Here is a 27983-nt window from a genome sequence, read left to right on the forward strand (position 1 = left end):
CAGGTGAGCGAATACTTTTGGCAATATAGTGTATGTTCTGTGATGCTTTTCTGCATCACTCTAAAGACTGTTGTGTGTGAAAATCCCAGGAATTTTTCCAAAATCCTAAAATCAGCCAACCGACACCAGCATCCATGCCACAGATAAGAGTTTTTTTTCCTTATGATGTTTGATGGGAACCTTAACTGAAGCTCTTGACAAGTATCTGCATGATTTTATTCTGTTTCAGTCAAGTGCTGCCGCCACATAATTGGCTGATTAGATAACTGCATGAATATGCAAGTGTTCCTAATAAAGTGAAAGATGAGTGTATAATATATATAATCAGAAAATCTGTAACAGGAATCTGACACTACAGTGGATTCAAACTGGCCAGCAGAAGCTATTTGTACTATTCTGCTTGACATGATGGGGTGAACAGGAACAGGCATGCGTTGGGTGTTCCCTCACACACACACACACACATTTTAATTAACAATGTACTTGTTCTTACCAGAATCATCTGTAAAAAATTTTTTTAGAAAAGCTCCAAAATGCAGGTCTAATTTTTCATTTTACATTTTATGGAATCTGTACATAGATTAACATGCCATGAAATCATATAGGTCATTGAGATACTGACAGATAAACTGACAGATTAACAGACGTCAAGTATATTTATTTTCAGAGGTCAAATAAATGCACTTGCACAGATGCAGATTCTCTCTCTCTCTCTCTCTCTCTCTCTCACACACACACACACACACACATTTGTGAACTACTCAGCTGTTAAAGGAACAGTTCAGCAAAAAAAATTGCCCTCAATTTTTCCATTAAATTGTAGCATTAATGTTGGTTAACAATTAGATGAGATTTGAGTGAAATGCATTACTTGTAATCAACAACAGCCTTATAGTTCCGGTGCAAAACTCCAGTTCAACCCCAAACAGGGCTTGGTTGATAAATTACAGTTATATTAAAGGGAAAAGTGTTTTTTTTTTTTTTTTTTACTGAACCATCCCTTTGAGCTTCCTGCATAAATAATAATAAAAAAAAAAGCTAAAATGTTTTATCTTTAATTTTCAATTTATATTTACAATTTTCAATGACAAAATGCTTGTTCTCTACAGCACTCTATTTGATCAGGGCCACACATTTTTTTTAAACCACACATACACAGACAAAAATTGTAGGACATGATGCAATCGGTACACTTGCGTATTCGGGAAAGTTCACACGTACGGCACAAAGCGACGTCTGAAACGCAAATACGGCTACACGCTCTTCATCTCGGAAAGAATCTGCTTCACTCGATTCATTTTTATGTGCAGCTTGAGGGAAGTTAAAAAAAAACAAAAAACCTCCAAATCCACAGAATAAAATATAGTCAGTATTTCTTCATTATTTGTATTTATACTTCTATGTACATATCATTAGTGAGTCACTAACTATGGTATCAGAACACTAAAAATAAGAAATAAATAAGGCAACCAAAAATTACAAACACTCTGTATTGCTGCTGCAGGTCCGTTATATCACACAACAGCATTGTGACCGGGATCAGCATTTTAACACCCATCAAATATCTATTAAATCACACGTTCCTCACACTTACACTTTCAAACACATACACACTTAAATTACTCTATACATACAAATAAATATACATTTGAACAAGTTCTTTAAACCTTTCCTGCAGTGCAGATCACAACACTGGTGGAAAACTTGCATCCTGCTCAAATGATTGTGATATGGAGAAATAAAGTGCTGTGATTGAACAGTCGTAAGAGGAAAGCATTTCCATTGGTTTTAAAGATAGGCCTTCAGCACACGAAAGGCATGAAAAAAAATTGAAATACAGCCTTAGTAAGGAAGAGTTCTCAGGAAACTGTGGGAATTATAGTTTCTTTAACCTCAAATAGCCCACATAAAATCTGCTGTGATTCTACACAAAGACAAATATCAATCAGTGTGTAATTAAAACATCCATGTTGACTTCTGCTTGGTTATTCCCACCTGGTAGAAAGCTGTAGCAGTACTTTATAAACTCAACTGAAGATTGTTGTCCCTGTAAAGGCATAAGGAAATCTACAGGAGCTGAATGCATCAAAAACACAGCAAACCATTACTAATACCCCAGTCAACAAATCATCCATGTTTACATAAAGGTTTGCATAAAATATATACGTGAAAGCCACTTAGAATTGAAGTTGTTGGAACATCAGCTGTTATGTTCGATCAAATCTAGTCAAATGCATCTGTGCATTAAGCTGTAAATCAGTATTATTCTTTATTGTGAAAAGGAGATGAAAGTACTTATTTCACAAGGAAGAATTATAGTGATGTACAGCTTAATTACATTACATCGGACATGGCTTTTGAGCATACAGTACAGTTATAGAAGAGAATTTTGTTTTATATATAATCACACTATCCAGTGTCACCCAGATGAGTCTGATTCCTCACAAGGTTTCGTCCTCTGAGAGTTTTTCTTGCCTTTGGCTCTCTCATTAGGGATTAATTTAAAAGTAAAGTTTACAATTTATAAACATGAAATACTACTGTAAAGCTGATTTGCAAGCGAAGCGCTATACAAATAAAATCGGATCAAACTGAACTTATATTTCGTCCACTCCTGATATAGCTGACAATATAACATTACCAGTAGTTCATTATATCACTGAGTGAAGTTAATTGTAGACTACAGATGCTTTAAGTGTACAAGCAAGAGCAAGCTTTCTCCAAACTCACATTACACACCAAACATATTCTTTATACATATGAAAGCATGTTCACAGTATCACACTCAGAGTATCACACACATAGAAAAGTAAAAAAACAAAACAAAATAAAAAACATTTTATGAATTACAGGAATGTTATCTCAATCTCAATGGATGCAGTTATTACTGGTTGGCTTGGTGCTGTTAGTAGAAGAAATGATGGGAGAACGACAGGGAGAACGACGCTAGTGTACGTTCAGCACAAAGCTTCACGCTGCAGTCTTGCGTGGGATTTTGGATCGTGAGAAGATGAGGATCGAACACACCAGTCAGTTAAAAATGTGGTAGGAAGTTTGGTCAGTTGAGTTGAGTTGGAAGCAACGTCACGCTTGAGCAATCTCTGGAGTAGTCACACTCACTGCTGTGGATAAAACACGAGAGCAGCTGTTGCTAAACTGTACAAAACACATCATGAAGGTACTTTTATGCTTTCGACTGATCAAATACACATTCAATATAGATGAGGACAGAAGTATGATAGCAAAAACTAAGAGTACAAACATGCAGAGGAAACGCAAACACAAACACATAGACACCTTAACCTGAATTCTCTCCATGCAGATGACACCAGTGCATTAAAATCTACAGAAATACAAAAATAGCTACGATCATTCAATCACGAGGTATTGGGAAATTGACACGACTGACACAAGAAGAGTGCCTAAACTGCCAAATATCCAAATCAGACAGCTCTGACACCAGCAGTCACTTACTGTATCGCTGTCCTCATCCCCTGTGGGCAGAGTCCTAGACTCTGTAGCGTAGTGCAGAGGAGAATAAACCCAGCTCCTCTCCTCCGGAGGCTGGTTTAGGTAGCGGAGAGAGCGAGGCAGCCGGCATGAGAAAGCAAGAGAGCCGAGACGTGAGAGAGAAATAGAAGACAATGCAGTAGCTGAAAGTTTGAAGCAAACCGAGTGATGAAAGAAAGAAAGAAGAATTACATTAAAAGAACCATTAAAACTCAAAACTGTGTTTTCGGATTAGTGCTTGGGTTTGCTAAATTCACAAATTCCCTGTTAAAACTTATTACTTGCTTAAAAACCCATTTAAAAATTGTTGCTGATGTCAAAAAATAAATATGCGGAAATAAAAATGAAAATGAAGACTACCAAAATGTTTTTTCTACCGAGGTTTACTAGCAGTTTAGTAGCTTGCTAGCTATTTGGAGCAGTTTCCTAAACTGCATATTCATGCAAGCAATTTCCTACTTTTTTTTTTCCTTATGACTAAACCCAGGGAAGTGTTAAAGGGGTTAATCAGAAGAATTTCACTAAAGACAGTGGCATGCTAATTACTTTTACCATAAGAACACAGACACAGCCGCAAGAAATTGTGCACTTAAGCAACAAGGTTATGGTAAATTGTTCTTATCTTCCCTAAATGTTTCTGACTTAATTTGTATACAACATAATTTCATGTCCTGACATGATTTATTTTAGTTTAATGTTTTTTACACCACAAAACCCTGCCATTTTTCAACAGGGATTTATAGACCTTATACACAGATCAGGCATAACATTATGAGCACTGAGAGGTGAAGTGAATAACACTGATTATCTCCTCATCATGGCACCTGTTAGTGGGTGGGATATATTAGACAGCAAGTGAACATTTTGTCCTCAAAGCAGGAAAAATGGACAAGCGTAAGGATTTGAGTCTGACAAGTGCCAGATTGTGATGGCTAGACGACTGGATCAGAGCATCTCCAAAACTGCAGCTCTTGTGGGGTGTTCCCGGTCTGCAGTGGTCAGTATCTACCAAAAGTGATCCAAGGAAGGAACAGTGGTGAACTGGCGACAGGGTCATTGGCGGCCAAGGCTCAGTGATACATGTGGGGTGAAGGTTGGCCCGTGTGATCCGATCCAACAGACGAGCTACTGTTGCTCAAATTGCTGAAGAAGTTAATGCTGGTTCTGATAGAAAGGTGTCAGAATACACAGTGTATGATGGGTCAGGGCTGTTTTGGCACAATATTAGGGAGGTGGTCATAATGTTATGCATGGTCGATGTATATACATCGTTCCTATAACATACATATTAAACATCCTAAAATGGTTATTGATTATTTTTTATAGCATAGTAATCTCTAAACATATACCACATAATTTATTATATTATAAATATTTTCATAATAATAAATAAATATTTAAAAAAATCTATGCAATGTAATATAGGTATTTTAAATCCAATTCTGTTTTAACGTGCCACTGTGCTTAGGTTTACGGTTTGTGAAATTCTGTCATGCACTGATGCTGATCTAACTGACTGAAAACATTTTCTATTTTTGTAAGGTAATGTCCTATTAAAAGCTCATTTTTGCATTTACCTATTTTGCAAATTATTCAGCTGATTGCGCGCACGCTTAGACAAGTGGACTTTATGCATGTTAAAACCCTAAGCCTTCCAGCTACTGTGTAAAAGCAGTTAGTAATAAAAACAGGAAGAAGGGGAGCAGGCTGTAGAAGAGGGAAACAGAGCTGCTCTAATGAAATGGGAAGTGGAAAAGGCTGTGGCCAAGTTCACATTATGGCTTTGCACATTTTTAAAAAAGCTAAACATGCCTGCAGGATGTCTGTGTGTATGCGTGTGTGTGTGAGACTAATTTCTCTATTACAAGAGCACTACAGTCACAATATTCCACAACCGGCTAATTCACTACCTCGACTTACACTGTGGCCTCCTGGGGTGTGTAATGGTCTGGCAGACACAACAGCTACCATCAGAGAACTTACAACAGACAGAAGAAGTGTGTGTGTGTGTGTGTGTGTGTGCATGATTGAGACAGGGAAAGAGAAAAAGCAAAAAAGAAAGAACATAAGAAAAGATTGTGAATAAAAAAATGAGTATACAAATGAAATAAACGGTCAAAAAGATAATATAAAATGTGTGACAGAAATAGATGCAAAAAGAGTTATCTGATTGTTTAGTCATAGAGAGAGAGAAGTAGAGAAAAAAGAGAGGAACTGAGCGAGAGAAACAAATAAACAAATGAACAGGTGACTCAGGGTAGCTGACACACAATGCAAGTGGATGGATGTTAATTATAAAACACAGTCAGGCTCAGCTGATGACTTGCTCCTAACTCACAGTGCTGTTCAGAAAACATTGAATACTTCACAACAGCTAATAATGGACTTGATCTTATGTGTTATGCCCACGTTAACAACTTAAACAGGTGGACATTAATATAATATATAAACACAAAAGAAAATATGTGTGATCAATAATTTGGTAAGGTTTTCAGTGAACAGAAATGTATTAAACATTTTTGGAAGGAGTCTTCAGTGTCAACACTTTATAATAATCACAAGAAAAGCTGTCATTTAAGTGTTTTGTCACAGGAAAGTCATCAGGATGGAGAAGCTTGCCGATTTGTGGTTTCTCTGCATTTTTATTCTTATTAACTAGAGAAAGAGGGGAGAAGAAGGAGACTGTAGTGAAGGAAAGAGACTTTATGCCTGATATAAGTGGATTTTTCCATGGATGTTCCACATTATACTTAACAATAAATTAATGAAGTATTTTGGCAAACTTTCCAAGAAGAATACATCTTGCTATGCTCAGCTTTGTGATGGGAATTGAAACTGAAGCACCACATCACACATCACTACTGATTTTCCTATTATAGCACGTTCCAATGGGTTTCCCCAATGTTCCTTACACAATTTCCCTCTAATCAGTTATTTTTCGAGAACCCATCAGTGACGAAGAAACAGCTTGAGTCACGCACACAGCAGTGGACTGATGATGTGATTGCGAACAAGCTGACGGCTGACAGTTGTATTTCTTAGCAACAGGGATGACAAACGTGCTGTCAGGTATGTCCTCGGTCACTGCTGATTAAGCATGGTCATTATAGAGTAAGAAGACACACATGCAATAAGAAAAAGCATTTCAAATACAATCTGAGCCAGTATGAAACCAGGCAATACAATGAAACAAAACATTGCATTTTCATGCAAAGTTTACAGCACAATATGGAAAGTCTGATGAAGGTATGCAGCAGGGAACAAAACTGTAGGTCACATGCAGGAGGCATAACACGTCATTCTGGATACTGAGAATGAAAATGAGTAACGGTCCTAAAAACTGAGTTCAGTACTAACTTGTAGGTTTCCAAGCCAGAGGGGGAACACCCAGTTTGATGTAACATCAATGGAGAATTCAGCAATATACTTGTATTTACACAATTCTCTCCTGGGCACAAATGTCACCAAGAATCCAAGATGTGTTTCTTTTAGTTTTGCACTGGGCTGTTGAGGGCTAATGAAGAGTAGAAGTAATGGAAATCTCCCTGATTCAGATTCCTTTTCGAAAATATACACACATACCCTGTGTGTTTTATTGTACTGTGTGGTTAATTAGCATTACCTTTGCACTGAAGGAAATTTAACCTTTAATTGAACTAAACTTGTTCTAAGAAAATTAAAAACCCTATTTGTTGTTGTCTTTGTTAATATATTTTAACACAATTACTGTCACCTAGTCTCATCAACAAAAAGTAAATGGAGACTATCATTGAATTGCTGTTCCATCTGTCAGCTTGCGACAGCAAGGAATTAGTGCTAAGTCTAAAATGAACTTAAAAACTACACTGACCCAGTAGTTCCTCAAGAGCTCTTAGATGCTGTTGTAGAATGGACATTATTTACATTTACATTATTTACTGTCCAGTGTCGCCCAAATGAGGATGAGGTTCTTTTCTGAGCCTGGTTCCTCTCAAGGTTTCTTCCTCATATTATCTCAGGGAGTGTTTCAACTCAGCCTTGCTCATTAGGGATAAAATATAGGGATAAAATAGTAACTTGACTTTAAACTTTATTTTTTCACCTCTATGTTTTTATACAACTGCTTTGAGCAGTTGCAAAACTGGTCAAAGCTACACTTTTTACAAATTTGCATATATGTTTAAAAAACAGATTTTGGATGAGAAGACTTCCATTACGTTTCTTTTAATCATTAGTGTAAATTTTAAATCATGTATGTTTTTTTGGGTGCAGAAATGTTCCTCATCTGGCTTAAGCACACTGCAAGGGAAACAAGTGTTCTGTTAAACACACCACACTCTCACACTGGTTTCTCACCAGGCTAACAACACCCGCTCCTCACACCAGCGATTCTGCAGACTGCACAGATTCACATCATCACCTCCAATCATGTCACAGATCCAATACACATGGCTGTGTTCTTTTATATTTATCACAGTTCGACAGGAATTGCTGCTTGTAATCATGTTCCTGGTGCTAAGATTCCCAAACAGTATGCAATAATCAAATAAACAAGCTGGATATCTGCCTGTTGGGAGGTGAAAAACAATGGCCAGAAGACTCTAAACACTCAATATAGATTGTCCACAGAGAATACTATGACTAAAAGACACTTACAAAGTAGATATCAGTGATTGGCACATCATCATCCTCGTCTACAGAGGAGTGGCTGGGGCAGCCAGAGGCTTGACTAGTGCAGTCCGAGTCCACCACAATTTTAGGACTCGCAGGAACTGTGGAACAGGAAGCTTCTGCACGGAGCTCCAAATCTTCACTGTCAGAATGATATGAGGAAGAAAGAGGAAAAAAAAACAACTTTTCATTCAATAATTTCAATTTAAAAATTTTTCAAAACACAATTGTTCACAACCAACAGTGCAGTCCTCTGAGAACTGACGCAAGGAGGGTGAAATTCAATCACACTGAAAAGCTCTGGCCGATGATTTGTGACATCAAGTGCTCGTTTTATCTCTCAACCAATCAGCTTGCAAAAAGACAAGAGAGAAAAATGAACACAGAGGACACTGTGTTGATGAAAAATGAGCCTCGTTAGTGAGTGGACATAAGAAGATTTATCATGTGGAATTCAAAAAGAAATCATTACCAATGTTCAAAACACTGAAATATAACTAATAAAACCTTCAGACTGTGATGGTCACTATAGCGCCACTGAAAACGTTCAAATCTTTATTGAATAAACTGATGTTTTCCTGTACTGCAAATTTCAGTAGTTACATTTAAACTGCTTTGAATTTTACTTTATTCTAATAATTTAACAACATGTATGTTTTTGGAGACCAGAATCATGGTTTCCACCAGCGCTTAAGCAACTATTGTTACACTAATATATACCTTGTCTCTGGAGAAGGTTGTGGTGCTATGAGTGTAGGCTCACTGTCTTGTCTCTTCAACTCCACCTCTACTGTGATGGTCTGCTGATCTTCCTCCTGAGTCCTACAATCACACCAGCAGAGGGTGCCAACATTCAGTAAAGCACTATTCAATAACTAATGAGAAAACTGAACGGAGTGTAACCTGGATGAAAATGCCTCCTCTGTCTGAGTAAATAAACTGATATAGGGAGAGTCATTTTTTCCATACAGGATTGAAACCGACTTACGTTCCGTCTTGGCTAGACTGGGTGTGTCTCCTGCGAGAGAAAACAAAAACAGCACTATAACAGACTAGTCTCTGTGTGTTTGTGCGTGCGTGTGTGTGTGTGTATGTGTTATGGGTCGGTTACCTGTAGCGGGGGTGCTCTGAAGTGTCAGAGGGGGAGCGTTCAGGAATGGAGAGAGAGGTGGTGGAGGAGAGTGTGGTGGCAATGGAGGCAGTGGTGGCATCCTCAAATGATGGAGGTGTGCAGGGAAGCACATCTGAGCGACCTGAGAGAAAGAGAGAGAAAGAGAGAGAGAGAGAGAGAGAGAGAGAGAGAGGGAGCGAAAGAGAGAGGGGCTCAAACACACAGTCAAAAAAACAATTGTTTATTTATCTTGTTTACTTAAAAGTTATTAGTAAATGTTGTTATCAACAGTTCAAGTCTGTATAATATAAAATTGAATAATCCTTAAAACAAATCCAGCAAATTAAAATTCTTATAGAAGCATTAAGGAGTGAACTATAATTCTCAGATGTTAACACTGTAAACACATTAAGGAAAGAAAAATGCTCCCACACTGTGGCTCTATGTTAAAGCAAAATAGTGTCAGCTGAATACCTGCGTCATTTCGAACCGCTCCCTTAACAAAACACAACCCCTCCATTCAGACAGGTTTTATAAACACCAATGCTCAGGCTGTAAAGGTACAGCACATGCCTTAGAATTCTGAGGCCAACCAGAAAGTGCATGCATTTCCCTGCGTGGTTGAAAATGCTGTCGTTTACCTTCGTCCTCCAGTGTGGGGAAGCTGCGCGCCCCTCGCAGGTCATAAATGTTGTCGTCTCTCTCAGAGGGAAGCTGGCTGATCGACCACGCAGCTCCAGGCCCTGAGTATTTGGGCATGGCCAGGCCTCCTCGACCACGCTTTGAGGGAGAAGACCTTAAGGCTGACAAAGAAACAAAACGCTCAAATATACCTCCATGACATGACAGGATCAGCTGTAACATAATTTGTGTCTGATGTTCGCTTCTTTAGTTTTGCATTGGAGAAATAAGGCTAATATAGAAATGTACGTCTATATCAACAACAAAAAAAGGATTTTATAGCAAAATATTTATACACACTATACACACTGTACACTGAGGACCACCTTAATACCTAAACAAAAACATTATTTTGAGGGTGGAACTGCCTTATTGATAAAAGAGGTCAGAAAAAAGTGTCTGATAAAAATCATCTGTATATTTTGGGTGCTTCTGTACTCATGATAGCCTCAGATTCTTGTACTTGGTTCACAAGAGTGGATCCTAATGGGGTCTTCTGCTGTTGTAGTCTGTCCAGCTTAAGGTTTTATATGTTGTGCAATCAGCTTTGCTGCTTTTGAAGTGACCAAACGCATTTTCATTTTTTATAGTTGGTTGTAAATCCTAAGCAGTCATCAACTGCCTTAAGTATGAAGCCTGTAGACATCATCAGACGCTGGGTTTCTTTCATGGTGATGCTCTTCGACACTTTAATTAAAGGTGTCTTCAGTTCCTGTTTGTTTTTGGGGTGTTTGGTCTTCCATTTGGTTTCCATTAGGCAGTTTCAGATCAGGTGAGTGACCTAACCATTGGATACTGCTGTTAAAGGTCATTGTCCATCTGCACTGTAAAGTGCCATCCGGTGACAATGACCTTACTGTGATTATACAGTTGCATAATATAATCAGCAAATAATCAATCAATATACTTTTTTAGACTTACAGGAGCTCTTCCGAAATACTGTGCTACTCATAAATCTGAAGAATCTGTCTGCATAGAAAGAAGGTCGGTGCACAGACACTGTGTCCTAAAAAACAGAATATCCAAGAGTTAGAAAACTGGAATTTTAGGACTTATTCCAACTGCATCATCAATCTGAACATTAATGGAACTTGCATATTCAATGATTCATAATGATGCAAATTCAATGTTTCAGACACTTGGCAATTAGTTGGCTTTCTTAAAAAGTATGTATTATGCATACTACTACCATCGTTTATACACCCTTATTTTAAATGAATCTTTATTTGGGTATTTTGTATAAACATGATGTAGGACACAAATAGTGTGCTTAAAAACACAAACAAAACAAATTTGGATCCATTTCAGATCTACATGAATCCGAGTCGTACAAGTTTCACCCACTGCTGGAGAAAAGGCTTCATAAAGATGCAAATGAAGTGACATTCATTCAGGTTCAGATGCAGGCAAATGCATCACAGGCCATACTGGGAAGTGGCACAGTCTCACAGCTGAGCCTGTGAAACTTTCAGCTATAAATAAAGAACTGCTGAATGTGAGATTATATATGTGTGAGAGACTTTGACAGAAAGAGCTGTTTCTGTACATCCTTTTCTACCATCCTTGTAACAAAAACAGCAAAACTAAACTCAGCTAAAGGAGCAATGCTGATTATTTTACACAGCATTGGTTGGCAAAGTGGGGTCAACGGCTAGAATGGTGGAAATAACAACCCACCATTATCAAAGCTATTATATTGTATTACGGAGACCTTATAGTTATTTGAATATTTGGCTAGTTATGAAAACGGGTTTAATTCAAACTTTAATAACCTACATTAATATATATGTAAGCTTATAGATGTCAACTTAAACCAAATGTGCTCTGTAAATGGAATATTCAGAAATAAAAAGCTCCATGGCTCACATAAATCCATTTTATACATTTAAAATAATGAGCCTAATACATGAATACTACAGCATCAATAGTTGAAAGAAATTTATTTTCAAGTTAAAGGGTCGTCTGGCTGCAAGATGTCTGAGAACCTCAATATACCACCTTCATGAATACATGCAGGAAGGACGGTGGCATTACGGCCAAGGTCAAAGACCACAGAGTGCCCAGACAGAGTGTGTTGTTAAATCATTAAACCTTGGTACAGGCTAGCAACTTAACAATCAGACTGAAGCCACATTGTAGTAAAAACAGTGAGAAGGAACCCAGAATTCAACTGACTAATGACTTAAATAGTGTATAAATAGCAGGAGATTCAGAACTTCAATACCCACCCCATCATGAACGAGAGCTTTCCATGTGTGTTCTAATTTCTTTATTAACCTGAAACAAAAATAAACAGCAGTAATCTTAAGACCCAGCTGTATAAATAAACAGCTTGTAAATTATACTGGCATGGTCTGGGTGAAATTGAGTTATTTAGAGCAGAAAATCTGACATAAGGACTATGTTACCTGTAAGACTGCAGGATGTCAATGATGCCAATGTACAGCAACAAACGCTCTCCTTTACTGTTCACTGCCGGGATGCCTCCCATCCTGAGGGGAAAATATGTGTTGTTGTTTACTTTACTATTACTGACAAAAATCACACATTCTGTCAGCTCATGTCAGGGTTTACATGACTTTGAGGGAGACAGAGGCTTTTACAGAGAGTTGGTGCTGGCTAGATGTAGTGTGCAGATTTCCTCCCTTCAGATTTGGTTTCAGGTCAGTCAATGTTTATCACATTTTGGTGCATGTTTAGCGCTGGGTCAAAACTGACTCCATTTCTGCCGTTAGCCAATAAAAAACATTATGGACAATTCTTTTGTCTAAGGTAGAACTCTGGAGTATGTGTATATACATGATTTGTTGTTAACCACAGATGCATGGGGGATGTTGAGCTGTAGAATTAGTTTAGTCAAGAAGTTCACATGCACACTTATTTCTTTATTGTAATCTTAGGGGGAAAAAATATATGTGCAGCATACAGCACCTTTCTAGTATCTACATCCTACCCCTTGAGGTTGCTGTAAAACCCACACACTCCAATATGCACCATGATGAGTTTGACTGCACTGTAATTGTCTCCGCTGAATGATGCAGAATTCAAGCAGTGTTTTTAATCACTCTCTAATGATCATTATTAAAAGTTTTTGTAAACTGTTTTATTTTTATTTGCCAGTTTGTTGTAGGCCAATTTAATCTTTTTTTTTTCAGGCAAAATGTTCCAACTTTTTTTCTTTTACTTCTCCTAAAAAAGTACTGGTCTTCAAGATTTTTGGTGACATTCATAATAAATACAATACTTGTGAAATGTTAAATCATATATATGTTTGTATATTTTACTTCACAATTATAAACTCAAATTATTCACCATTTACCATAACAGAATGAGAGGCAGTGTCCCAAGAGAGAAAACTGAGTCAGGAGATTACCAACATGAGACGAAGGAAGGAGGCCAGTCTCTTGGGACACCTATGCAACTTATCTGCTGTTTTTATTTAGGAGGGCTATTTTGGCTTATTTTTAAATAACTACTCATAACAGTTTACTCCAAAGTCACACTGATGCTTTCTTATGCAAAATTCATAAAGGTTGGAGAGTCTGGTGTCTGGTGCCCTAAGTGCAAGTGCTCACGTGTCCTCAGTGTCGATGTCCTTTCCGCAGGCTGAGGCTCCCTGGATGGACTCCATGGCTGTGGTGTAGAGGGCTTTCTGGGCCGGTGGTCTCTTTCCATCACTGCTACTCTGAGAGCCCTCAATGTTCTGCTCCCTCTCAGCCTGGTCGAGGTTATGCAGCCCCAACAACAAACTGTAATCCATGATCTTAAAACTCTCCAGCACCTACAAGTCAAACAGAGGATCACTGATGGGGGACTGGACTTTAATTAGGTTACATTCCACTGGCAGGGAAGGGGCTCAATAATGTCTTGGACAATATAAGTGAACAGATGGCAGGCAGAATAACCCACTACTGCTTTATATTTTAACTGACACTTCTTTAGGACTATGATCTTTGGCCTGCATACTGAAAAGCAACCAAAAAGCATTTTAATACACACCAATTTTATAAACAAAGGAGCAAAGGGAGAGGTTCCAGAATACACAGACACACAGGGAGACACACAGGCAGACACACAAGGAGACACACAGGGAGACACACAGACACATACACACTCACACACCTACCCACACACACACACACACACAGGGAGACACACAGACACAGGGAGACACACAGACACACAAACATACACACAGGGAGACACACAGACACACACACACACACAGGGAGACACACAGACACATACACACTCAAACACCCACCCACCCACATACACACACACACACACAGGGAGACACACAGACACATACACACTCAAACACCCACCCACCCACATACACAAACATACACACAGGGAGACACACAGACACACACACACACACAGGGAGACACACAGACACATACACACTCAAACACCCACCCACCCACATACACACACACACACACAGGGAGACACACAGGGAGACACACAGACATACACACTCACACACCTACCCCCCCCCCCCACACACACACACAGGGAGACACACAGACACACAAACATACACACAGGGAGACACACAGACACATACACACTCAAACACCCACCCACATACACACCCACACACCCACACACACACACAGGGAGACACACAGACACATACACACTCACCCACCCACACACACACACACACACTCTAAGCAATCAGGCACACTGATTAGTTTATTTTGCCCAGCGACATGTGATACAACTGTGTAACAACATCAATAAGTGATATCACTGTAAAGTGACACTTCAGTGAGGTAAGGCCATCTCAATTCTCTGTCCTTACATCCTCAGATGGAGGAGCTAAGACACAAGGGACATAAGGAAAGGAAATGTAGCACTGAGTAACAAAAAGTGATGAGAGGCACTCGATGGGTTTAGAGCTGTAAAAGAGGTGTTAAATTTCAGTGTGGAAGGGCCGCAGGATTGCACAGGTTAGTGATTACACTATAATACACCCACACACTCCACTAGTCTATATAAAAGGTTGCACTTTTTTGTTCTCCACATCATTCTTCTTGTAATGTGTGTGCAATATTAATTCATCTTATTCACAATTAATCTATTGCAAAGCACAGACTATGGTAGTACTGTATGATTTTTTCAGGTATACAGATTGACTGTTGTCCTGAACTTGTTGACTATTCTTGTTAACATTTTGTGATCTTCTTTTCTCTATTGCAGGGGTGTCCAAAAACCAGCCACAGGGCCAATTCAATTCATTTGATCATAATTTACTTTATGATTGTGTCTTTAGAGTTTACACAGAATGGGGCAAAAGCCAAAAACACTGAGTTTGGGTGGAAACACTGAACATATAGTATAGTGTGGAGAGAGTACCCCATATAAGCCCTCATTATAACCACAGTAAACAGAAAAGCAACTGAGCATGCATAGCACATTGAATCTTGAGGTTGGTGAGCTACAACAGCAGAAGACCACATCAGGTTCCACTCCTGTCTTCATGACACAGGCTCACCCAAACTTCACCCAAAAATCACCAGACTCTTTCCCAGTCTTCGACTGTCCAGTTTGAGTGAGTCTGTGTCTAGGCTGACAGGAGTGGAACCTGACTGGTCTTCTGCTGTTGTAGCTCAACCACCTGAAGATGTGTTGTGCATGCTGAGCTGATATCCTGCTCACCACGGTTGTAAAGAGTGCTTATAGAAGTTATCAGACCCTTCCAGAAAACTCAAAATGCTATCCTGTTATAAGCTCTCACCAAGCAATCTCTCTGGAGAGTCTTGACAAGGGCATTGTAAGTGTCCACGTCCAGCATCAGGCCCTCAGGAATGTCCTGCATGAAGTCGAGGTCTTTAAATGTCGGCTTTGCCTTCTCTCGCTCTTTTTTGGAGGCCCGGCGCTTGTATGTGGAGCCCTTCAAGTCGTATTTCAGGTGCATGCGTACCACCCTGGGCAGGATGTTGTTCATGACCACCATCCGGATGTTCTTTCCTCCCGACTGCACGCAGTACAAGCCGAAAAACTTGGGCAACAGTGTTCGAGGGTTCTGGTTAAGGTTCTGTTAGAGGGGGAACATTACAAATATGCATTACATATATGTATCTATGGATATAGACAATACGTCTGTGTGGCAGGTGAGCATTACTTTTAGCAAAACACCTCAGTTGCACTAACACTTGAACAGTATTTAAACAGTTTAACAGTACTTCATCCTGGACCATAAAAAATTTAACAGTATCAAAAATATTCAAAAAATATTTATTCATATCACTCAAATCCTGATACTCAACTGTTTATGTTGAATCAAGTGTGTTATGGCCTGAAAAGGCAAAAAAAATGTGTGGCCATTACTTGTTGCCAGAATCGTGACTAATTCATACAGAGTCATGTGGTCTATAACGGGACTAGCATTGGTTTTACTTTATCATCAGCCAGCAGCTTGCATCCTCCAGAGGGCTGAGCTGAGCCACAGCCTTCAATTCATCCCGTTCCCCATCTACCATCAGAAGCAGTGCTACTGGCATGTGACTGCCTGCTAACTGCTTAAATGCAGAAACACGAGAACAGCTAAAATAAAAATGGCATTTGTATGTTAATGGTGCCTGCTAATTTTATTATTCGGCTAATGGGTACACATACTCCCTTGAGGAAAAAGACAAGCAATAAAAATAGGCAAAAAAAAAAAAAAAAAACACTCTGAAAATAGCAGCAATGTTTTGGAATGAGAAACAACACAAAGCAACATCAGCTTTACTGAGAGTACTGCATACTAAGTGTTAATGAAATCATTACTGAGCATTTAAGAAGCCCATTAACAAAGATATATATATATATATATATATATATATACACATATATATATATATTTTTCTTTTTCTTTTTTTTTTAAATGAGATACTGCTTATTTTCATTGACATTTTGAATTGCCCTGCACCTCAGTAACCTTTACCTCCAGAAATAGCGCAATATCAAAGAGTACCCTGAAGGAAACGTCAAAAATGCAGGATAATCAGCAAGCTCACCATGTAATATCCTGGCAGAAGCTTCTGCAGGAACTCTGCCTCCTTGTGCATGACAGTCTTGATGATGAACTCGTCATCCTTGGTAACGTAGAACACAGAACCACTGGCTCCTGGGTTCGACAACTCGATCAGCGGCTCGTTACACAGAGAGTACTGCAAAGGTACAAACAAACAAAAACAAAACCACTGGTATGAAATACATAGATCAAACACATGAATATATATCCTAAGGGGCAAAGATATTTAGTTTTGAATAAATTACTCGCTGACATTAGTTTTAACACTACATATAATAACATATAATAAGTCCATGAACAGAGGTTAAAGAAGTGGGCAAAATTAAGTGTCAGCCTGCATTCCAAGATAAAAGATAAGGGAAAAAAATGAAAATGAATCAGAAGTTCTCAGTGTGACGTCTGGCACATGGTCCAAAAATGAGTCACTGAGTGGGAGAAACAAGTCACCCAGCCCGAGCCATCCAAATTCAACACACACACACACACAATAATTTCCAGACAAAAAGAAAAACCATGACATAAACACAGCCAACAAAAATGCAAAACCCAGTTCACACTACACAAGAACCAAGCTGATGATGCCTTTTTATATTTGCGCACAAATGTGACTGTTGCTGCAGATGGACATGTGGTCTGTTCAGAATTTTCAAACCTCTAATTAGAAATGGCAACAATTATGTATAATGTATGTAATGTATGTACAATTTCTACATATTGCTGTGCTACATCTGTTTATAGCACAGTAGGGTTGGAGCTCTGATGGAATTTCTGGCTGTAAATGAAGTCACAGGTTTATATATGCACATAAAATATTTATACACCATTTAGTTCTGGTCCACTAATTTGATGGGTCAGGTGGCATTCCGAGGGTTCTTATATTTATTATAACTGCAACCGAGACGTTTCATATCACATAAAATTCCACTTACTAGTCTGAAACAGCTCACAGATATCATCAGTATTTTTTTTATTACTTTTGACTTTAAATCTGAAAGTTAATCAGATGAAGTTGTAGAGGTAGAAGGGAGGCCAATTTTATCGTAAGCACATGAATGCAATATACGGAATACAAATCTATGTGAGCGGGCTAGCCCATGTTCCATAAAGTGTGTGTGGCTTCTTTGGGATTTATTTCCACTAGCGGAGCAAAAATAAGCAGAACATTGGGCCATATTGTATTCAAAAGGTCAGTTACTCAGTATTAATATCTTGTTTCTAGAACTGTGTTCTTGTTGTGCAGAATGATCAGACTTAACACACCTCTCAGCTCTTACCAGATAGTCATCGGGACGAATCCCAAACAGCTCCCTGAAGTAACGGAAAGCCACAGGAGCATACGTCTTGAACCGGAAGTCTGGAAAGTGGTGGGCTGGTGTCAGGTTGCTTCCCTCGCTAAAATACAAATAAACATAAATAAAAATGTATTTATTGTATACAGCAGAAGTATCTGTGAAACGTCACTTAAATGAACCAACAATACCCTATGCTGGAATAAATGACTTTTAGCTTCACAGTAGCAGTAACCCTTATGCTTTTTAAAAAAATCGCAGAAGTTTATCAAGCCCATTTTACATTTTCATCTGAAGTCAATATTTGTGTGGCTGCATGTTATTTAGTATTAATATTATCCCCTTTGATAGTAGTTGTAGGGGTCTGGCATTAGAGGTGAATTAATGCTGTCCTCTGCAGAAGTAAAAAGGATCGTCATCTCATATTAAGGTTTCTGTGCCTGTTTCTCTCTCTCTGTGCCTGTCTATCTGTCTCCATCTGTCTCTTTCTCTCTATCTGTCTCTCTGTGTCAGTTCTCTCTCTGTCTTCATCCATTTGTCTATCTGACTGTCCATCTGTGTCTGTATGTCTCACCTTGTCTCCATCTCCTTTTCTCTCGTTCTGTCTCTCTCTGTCTGCCTATGTATGTCTTTGTCACTGCTTGTCTGTCTGCATGTCTGTCTCTGTGTTCCATCTTTTTGTGACTGTAAATATGCACTGTCTCTGTCCATCTGAGTCTTATCTTTATTGTCTTGTCAGTAAATGGGATGTGAGAAAGAAAGTGTAGTTTGTGCAGCTGGACATCTGAAGGATTTGGGAATAGGTACCTAGCTTCAACACTTACTATACAGCAGCATGCTGTATTTTCAATACAACTTGTGAAATGTTAAGTTGACCTGATTCTGTAATTAAGAAAAGTTATAGTCCACAAAAGGTTATGAGTCTGGGATAAAATACCAGGAGTGAAAATAAATACTTACCTGGGGAAGAAGATGCTCTCCACTACGTAGAAGTCCTGCATGAGCACATCTCTCTCGGGCTTGGAGCTCAGATTGCCCACTGTGTAGCCGATGCCAAGCTGGATGGCTCCTTTTAGTGCTGACGATGTGGTCTGTGGAAGAAAGAGACAGAGGTGATGATCACAACCTAAAAAAAAAAAAAGCCAACACCAATAAAGTCATTACTGGTCTGTTAAAACAGCTGACATTTTCCTTCTCAAAAATTTGCTGCCAAAGTAACATTTGTGTTTGAATACCACAGAAACATGTATAAAAGCAGCACCTTCTTGTATGTTGTCTCTCCAGAAGCGTCCACTCCTCTGTGCCCGATCTTTTTTCCAAGGCCTGGCTGGCCTGAGGATGATGCCATCTAACATGGAGATTGACCGTATTAGCATCACGTTGTGTCCTTTTTATGACACTAATGCAATAAAAGTAGACAATTATCTGCAGTGCTTATCATTTACTGCAAAAAGACAAGCCAGTTAATTCATACCTCTGTGATGAAAGCCTTCTTGACAGCATCTGTGCAAGAGAAAGAAAAGACACTAATTAATTTACTTTTCCTTTAACTGCAGGCTAGGCGTCAGTCAGATGCTATAGAGAGAGGTGAAATCATGCTTTATTTCTCCCTCTCTTCTCACACCATGGAAGGAGTCTGTCTCTCATCGCAGATCACATGGCCATGTTATAAGGAGAAGCTGTTGGCTCTCACCTCCTGTGTGTTTCTTCAGTCTCTAAGCTGATCCAAACAGAACTTAGGCAGGTTTTGGGAAAGGTTTAAATTCACAACACAAAGTCTCAACTAATGCATCATCAATAAATGGACACAAAACCATAACTTGATTATGGCTGTCTCTCCTTTTACAGATGATTCATAGAGATCTGCACTCCCTTAATGCAGGTTTCCTGTTCTTTCCCATTGTGTTAACAGCTCCAGTAAATGCCCAGTGCAACGGTGGAGCGACTCTATCAAGCCGTGCTCTTCGTCATTTTAATCCATACAACTAATATGTGAGGAACAATACAAAGGTAATGCCAAAATGTATTTAAAGTCCGATATCCTCCTACCATCCTAAATAATAAGCCTGGTAGTTAAATGCTAGTAAACTCATTTATATTTGTAATGACTAAATGCGAGCAGGATTTCAATATCAGTCACAATTTTCAGTGATTTAACAGTAGCCAGGCTTTTCAGAATATACCACAACAGCTCTGACGGTTCTCATTCTGGTGTTAATTGATTATATCTATAACAGCTAATGCATAGGGACTTGCATTGCTGGCCATGTCACAACAATCTAAACAAATTAAAAAAACATTTAAAAAACACTTACAGTCGTTGATAATTGATGATGTTTATGATGGAGTCTCCAAAGTAAGCACTTTAACTCTTTAAACGAGTCTTTGAGACAGAGGAGTCTGCGGTTTTGGTAACACAACATGCTTTTTTGTCTAATTAACTTCAAGAGAGAGGACCAAAGATGTTAGTAGGGAGAAACTGTATATAGCTGTTGAGTAATTACAGAAATGAATGGATGTTCCACAACATTAAATGGGTAAAAGGAATACACTTAATAACAGCAGACACCCTGTTATAGGAAAATAATAACGTTTCAGGAGGTAACAGTAGCTCTGCTTCGTTTTAGGACACATCATAGCAGCACACGACCCATAAAAACTCACAAAATTCAAACTCATTCCTGTAACAGGCTTTTTTATTGATTTATTCTTCAGACATCATTAAAGAGCAAAAGGAAGAGTATCTGTCTTTGTTTAGCCACCTTTGTCATGACATCTCTGTAGCATTCAAACGTTTTCTTCATTAATCTGCTGTTTATGGACACAGATCATTAAAACACCCATCATCTGTGATCTGGAATAACCTAAAAGTGTTTGTGAGGAGGATTCCCTCGGGGTCTGAGCTTTGTCACGCTGAGTCGACCACCCAGATGATCCTGCACAAACTCCCTTTCACCCTGTTTCCATGGTTCCCTGATTGAGGTCAACTGGCCTTTTTTCTGAGTTTGCACGTGCTCATGGACTCGACAGACACTCGCTTCCTTCCACGGTCTAAATAGGGCATTTGCTGCATCGCAATTCAGCACATAAGCACACACAAAGAGTGAGCATAGGGCAAAACAAAGAGGGATGTGTGGGATGATGCAGCAAAAGAGGCCTCTCTATGTAAAGGCATGGCCAAAAGAGGCTCCGTGGAAAAATCTGAAGACAAGAATCCTAGGAATAACAGCTGCAGCTAGGGGTGAGCAATTGGACAAAAATATCATATCAAAATTGTTGAAGGCATTTCTTAAATTCACAGTATGTACCATGTATCATGATAGTTGTGTTGGCTACGAAAACACCAACAACACAAGTTGAGCTCATTATGTTTCACTTGACCATTCCCCAATGTCCAAGACCATCTTCATTTTAAATGTATTGGTTTGTTTTAAAGATGATTATCCTGCAGTATATTTTGTTTACAGTATTAAACCTCTATTTGTACAATTTTCTATATTTTTATTTTGTTTGATACAGACATAAATGCACACTTCTGCATAGTTTATTATACAGCTTATTATTATCAAATGGTTATAATTATAAATAATATTTTCAATCACTATTTTTCTCTCAGTCGTACGCTGAATTTGTCTTTCGCCAGCTATGCATCTAAATGTAAAAAAAATACTGAGCTTTATATTAAAACACAGTTTTCACACCGTCTAAACGACTGCAGCAGCTGATTTATGTTATTGACGCACACAAAACCAAGGCTAATACTAACTGTCTATCACAGTGACACAGGAGACCAACCCCAGACAAAGCTGGCAACCAAATTAGTCGACTCAAATGGGATTTAAATGCCTTGTTTCTTAACTACGCATTTGGATAGGAGCCGAGCTGGAGAGGAAAGTCACGACCCTGGTAATTGATTCTGACTGCACCAGTGTCACCAGTTGCCTGATTACTATCTTCATTATCTCAGGGTGTACAAGCAAGTAGAACAACCCTCACAACAAAAGGAATACTTGGCAATATAAGGCAATATTGCCCATAAATGGGATTGTTAGACCTGAACAGGAACTTCATACTAGGTCTTGGGAACAGAGTGTCTTTAATCCTTAATAATAAACTATGAATATAAATACATAATAAATTATAACTACCATCTGACTAACCTTTGCACTTAAAGCTGGTTTCCATGCCACTGAATCTGACTGCTTTGCCTAAACAAGACTGCTCACAAAATTAACAAGCAGACATTCACTATCATGAGCGTGTACTGTGAAGGAATAAAACACTCGGATGTGATGCTATAGGAAAATAATCAAAGCCCTCGAATGGATAATTTTCCACATATTTGCAACAGCACTATTTTATTTCACAGAAATCTGCCAACAATTACGTTTTTTTTAGTTCCATGTCACGCTTTTCAACTGTTTATAATTATTTTAAACATCATGAAATGCCTGTGAGACAGGTTCCTGCTAGGTAATAACTTTTAAACAGTAACGTCTTCACCAGACTCACTTTTTTCCCCTCGTAGACTTGACAGAAATATGCAGCTTGTCATTCTACAAAGAATAGACAAAACTCAGACGTCAATGCGACATCACAGTCGTCAAGACGTTATAAAGGCGTTAAAATAAACACCCTGACTGACTGAACCTGACAGGAGGAGAAGTACAGATTCACACCCTTCTATATTTAACAGTGAGGATAAATTCCCAAGTGACTATATACTGGTGTGATCACAGTCTTTCTTAAAAATGAGGAATTTCTAAAGCTCAGCTAAGGCTCCTTACAAGAAAGTTTTAAGTACTTAAACTGTAACAATCCCCTCCTGGAATCTCATGAAATTAAAACATTCCTTAAAAAGCTAAATCCAAAAACGGTGAATCAAGCCATTTTAACCTAATCGTGTATCAATACTCATATTTCTTTAAGTGCAAGAAACATGCCCAGTATTACAAAGTGCCGGTAATCTCATGAAAAGAAGCGAAGCACTAAAGTCTTACATTGAAATGATCTAATAAACCATTGAAAGCTGTGCTCCACACTGTATAGGCACTTGTGTTTTGAGAGTCTAGCACTCCACCCTTAGGTGTACTTTCTATGTCCTACATGCTTCCTCCTTTGGACTTAAAAACTTACACTTAAAAAAACTAAACCTGTGCTACCTACCACTGTTTAATTTCATAACCAAAAGGTTTCTGTTCATTTCTGGATGAACTAAAAAAGAGCAGACTGTGTGGGGTTCCACTTGTGTCAGGATATAGTGGGCACAGGTTTTCCCAAATATAGATATGTGAAGTCTGAAATGACTTTCTGGTCAAAACAATCTCAAAATCTGTTATAACATGCAAATGTGAGGGTCATCAACAATTTGCTGCTAGTGGAATGGTGTAGGGAATGTTATCTTGGCACCACTGGTTCCATGAAATCCAATCACGAATTGTCTGAATTGTCTGAGTGACAATGTGCATCCTTTTACAGTCACAATTTCCCATTTTATAATGGCTACATCCAACACGATAATGCACCATGTCACGATGCTCAAACTGGTTCCGTGAACATGACAACGAGCTCACTGTACTTCAGTGTACTACTATACTCCAGTTATGAGACGAGTACCTATGGGGATGTGGTACAACAGAAGATTCACAGCGGGAATCCACAGCTGACAAATCAGCAGCACACCAACATGGCTGAGATTCACACAGGATGTTTCCAACACCTTGAGGAATCCATGCCATACAGGTTCCTAATGAAGTGCTGGTGCTGTGCAAATGTAATTAAACATATGTTCACATCAGATTTCACAAAATGAACTTTTGCAATTAATTCATTTAACATCAATTTATTAAATTATCCTCCAGCCTGTTTAATGATTTACAAGTTACCATAACGTTCAAAGTCAATCTGAAATGAGCATCTGTTCAACAGCACACGACAGGACTAGTTCAAATACACCGATCAGGCATAACATTATGACCACTGACTGATGAGGAGATAATCATGGCACCTGTTAGCGGGTGGGATATATTAGGCAGCAAGTGAACATTTTGCCCATAAAGTTGATGTGTGGAGAAATGGAGAAATGGACAAACATAAGGATTTACACGAGTTTGGGGAATGAAGGCTGACCCGTGTGATTCGATCCAACAGAAGAGTTACTGTTGCTCAAATTGCTGAAGAAGTTAATGCTGGTTCTGATAGATAGGTGTCAGAATGCACAGTGCATGACGGGTCAGGACTGTTTTGGCAGCAAAAGGGGGACCAACACCAGGCAGGTGGTCATAATGTTATGCCTGGTCAGTGTATGCTCTAACTGTGATGCTGAAGAGGCAAAGCTGGACAGCTGAATGCAGTCAAACTTCTAGAACATTATCAACCTTGACAACGAACTAACTAACAAACTAGTGGACATTTTTCTTTTTCTGATAACTTGGTTTTGAAGAACGGAGTTGGTCCAATTTGAGAGAGACAGGTAGGGCTTAAAAAATCTCCCACTCAGCTTACTGTAATTCTACCAGGTTCTTCTAGAAATAATTAACAACACCTCTTATTTGGAGCTATCAGATTATCAGGAACTGCCTAGGCTGTTGGGGAAATAGAACAGTACATAATGAGCCATGAAGATAACACTTCCACACTGTGAATTCTAAACATCAGGATGAGAGAGAAACATGATCTGTTCTCGAGATGCCTTCACATAGAAAACATTGGCTGCAAGATCATTTGAGATGGCCAAAATGGCCTCAGCGTTAGAACAAAGCCAGACATGGCCTGCAATCCTCTCACTGCATGAGTAAATCTCTCAGTGCAGATCACGTGGTGAAAAGAAGAGAGTCTGCAAATGACAGCAGATGGGGATGATAAGATGCTTGACTGTGAGTCGTCAGTGAAGGAGCCACTTACAGCAAAACAGGCAGGGTTTTTTTCCGATTTTCTGCACTTAATTATCATACTATGGGACAATAAATTAGGCTCGTACAATAACTTGTACAATTTATTTATTAAGAAACTTGAAACCTGGAGTTGTTAAAGGTTTTGCAGCCAAGAATGCCCTTAGCTGTAAAATAAATTACATGGACCCCCTGAGCACAAGATTTAAAGAAAAACATAAATATTAGGCCTGTATTTTAAAAGTGACCAATAATATTTAGCCTATTTATTGGAGTCATTGCTTACAATTCCACTAACAGAAACTGTTAGGCAGGACTAAGGGACGTTTATCATTTATATATGTGCTTCTGGATAAAACAGAAATATAATAAACTTTTTTCACCATTGTGACTCTCTCTCTCTCTCTCTCTCTCTCTCTCTCTCCCTCTGCTACACCATCCCCATTTGAGAAGCACTCATTTATTTAAGAGGCAGATCCTGAGTGAGTCTTGCTTTCTGTTAAACATAAAAAGGAGTCGTAGACGAGAAGTTGCCTCTGCTCCGTCAATAACTCAAGTAAATAGTTATTGACAAAAATGCTTTGTGTAATGAAGACCCAGAGGTCTTTTAAAAATCTTGTTCATTTCTTTCTTCCTTGGCAGAGTACTTTAACATCTTATGCTGGCTAGAGTGCAAAAAAAAAAATGCAGAATATTTTATGATATGTAATCTAAGTATGCTCTATACTGAGTGTTGTGGACACAGTACTACTGAATCACTGATGTATTTAGTGGTGAAGGAAGGAAGTTAATTTTAAGATGCAGTGCACAGAAACAGAGTAGCTCTCACCTCCCCTAAAAAGAGATATGAGAGGGTCCTGCCCTTCACTGCAACTGGGTGTATCTGGAGGTGTGCAAGTATATGTATTTACACACACGCACACACATATATATATATATATATATATATATATATATATATATATATATATATATATATATGTGTGCGTGTGTGTATGTGCGAGTTTGACAAGGGCCAAATTGTGATGGCTAGACGACTGGATCGGAGCATCTCCAAAACTACAGCTCTTGTGGGGTGTTCCCGGTCTGCAGTGGTCAGTATCTATCAGAAGTGGTCCAAGGAAGGAACAGTGGTGAACCGGTGACAGGGTCATGGGCGGGCAAGGCTCACTGATGCACAAGGTGAAAAAAGGCAGACCCGTGTGGTCCGATCCTACAGACGAGCTACTGTTACTCAAACTGCTGAAGAAGTTAATGCTGGTTCTGATAGAAAGGTGTCAGAATACACAGTGCATGAAGGGTCAGGGGTGGTTTGGCAGCAAAATGGGGACCAACACAATATTAGGCAGGTGGTCATAATGTTATGCCTGATCAGTGTACGTACGGATTTAGCACTTTATTATATTATAATAACTTCACACCGGTTCATTTATGTTTTTAGAGCATAATAATAATAATAATAGTAATAATAATAATAATAATAATAATAATAATAATAATAATTGGGAAATGACAGAAAATGAACTCATTCCTTACAATGTGCATCACTTACAACATTAAGGACAAGAAGATTGTCCCACATTTACAGCCCAAACTTACTAATTATTATCTGTAACAATATCAAAAAGCAACAAACCTACTCTGTCCCACACTTGCAAAACAAAATTTTATTAGAAAAAACAGAGTCTATGTCTCTAACACCTAACACTGGGGCATCTGGTAAATAGCCCCCAGTGTGGCTTTGCTTGCTGATAGCTGGTAGCTTGCTGTCATTTAGCGCTAGCTAGCTACAGGCTAACCAGCTGTCATTATTTGGGTACATACAGATGATTGTTTATTGAATTACATTAATACTGCCTTTGTCTGAAAAGCCCAAAAGACAAAATTAAAATAAAATAAAAAACTACCCGGACAGATAAATTACTAAGCTCACACCTAGCTAGATAAATACACAAGTCATCTGAGCTAGCTAGCATCACTAACCATTCAGAGCATCGCATCACTCTTGTCAGGTGTAACGTTACGCTTTAATGGAAATGTGAGATTTGGCACGATTGTGCTCCGATATTTAAACTGTGTTATAAGAGATTATGTGTTCATAACTGATTTTGATATATATATCAGGGTCACCTGCATCCATCGCTTGGTTGTCACAGACCCCAAACACCGGTTCGTCTTGGGATAACGGGCTGCCATCCTCGGCCTCAGCCAGGCTGCTCGCGCCGTCCGCTGCCGCCTCCATTCCTGGTCCTAATGCCGTAAGCGCGTGAGCTCGGGCCGCTGTCCTGCAGTCTAGCGGGCTGTAGCTGTTAATAGCGCGAGCGCATAGTGAAACGGAGTGGATGTGACCGCGCGCTCTGCTCGTCTCTTCTGCACTGCCATGTAGTGCTTTCAGGCTTATTCCCTAAGCCGGACTCCTGAAGTGAGCGGCGTGAAGCGCACGATTCTCCTCTGATGCTTGGGGAACAGTGCTCTCTATTGGCCACACATTATAAATGCGCACACATTATAAAGCGCACATACGCATGCACACACACACACACACACACACGCGAAAACACACACCCAGGTTTAAAGTCTACCCCCAGGGTGAAGTGCAGCCCGTGGCATCTCCCTGACCGTATGTGATTGGTGGCCCCGCGGCCAACACGTTGCAATTCCATCACTCACCTGACGGTGGCAGTAGACTGTGTTAACACGGCTGAAATATAGTAGACTTAACTCCATTAATTACATTAAGTGGCAGGATGATATTAAGTTATGGCTACAATATATTCAGAGGACAGGAAGGGCAAGGAAACTGAAACAGCTGGAAGATATCC

General features: G+C 39.1%; 1 protein-coding gene across 5 annotated transcripts; it reads right to left on the reverse strand.

Moving 5' to 3' along the window:
• Positions 1-1046: 1046 nt before the first annotated feature.
• pip5k1ca (phosphatidylinositol-4-phosphate 5-kinase, type I, gamma a) lies at positions 1047-27691 on the reverse strand. Of its 5 annotated transcripts, XR_009205903.1 has the most exons (19): positions 27292-27691; positions 19746-19774; positions 19533-19619; positions 19232-19362; positions 18257-18374; positions 16966-17118; positions 15702-16001; positions 13528-13733; positions 12361-12444; positions 12181-12229; positions 10874-10958; positions 9913-10074; positions 9272-9413; positions 9149-9178; positions 8881-8982; positions 8146-8302; positions 6868-7887; positions 3475-3564; positions 1047-3122 (listed from the first exon to the last, which is right to left on the reverse strand). XR_009205903.1 is itself a non-coding variant. In XM_058401411.1 (18 exons), exons 1-18 carry the CDS (start codon positions 27401-27403, stop codon positions 3117-3119), a joined length of 2043 nt encoding a protein of 680 aa, XP_058257394.1. In that variant the 5' UTR covers positions 27404-27691; the 3' UTR covers positions 1047-3116. The 5 variants fall into 5 exon arrangements, 2 of the variants coding, with proteins under 2 accessions (XP_058257394.1, XP_058257395.1); XR_009205902.1 differs by having other exon boundaries at positions 3475-7887; XR_009205904.1 differs by having other exon boundaries at positions 3475-7788; positions 27292-27690.
• Between the last annotated feature and the right edge of the window lie 292 nt (positions 27692-27983).

The sequence above is a fragment of the Hemibagrus wyckioides genome, linkage group LG10 (assembly GCF_019097595.1).
Source record: "Hemibagrus wyckioides isolate EC202008001 linkage group LG10, SWU_Hwy_1.0, whole genome shotgun sequence".
NCBI lineage: Eukaryota > Metazoa > Chordata > Actinopteri > Siluriformes > Bagridae > Hemibagrus > Hemibagrus wyckioides.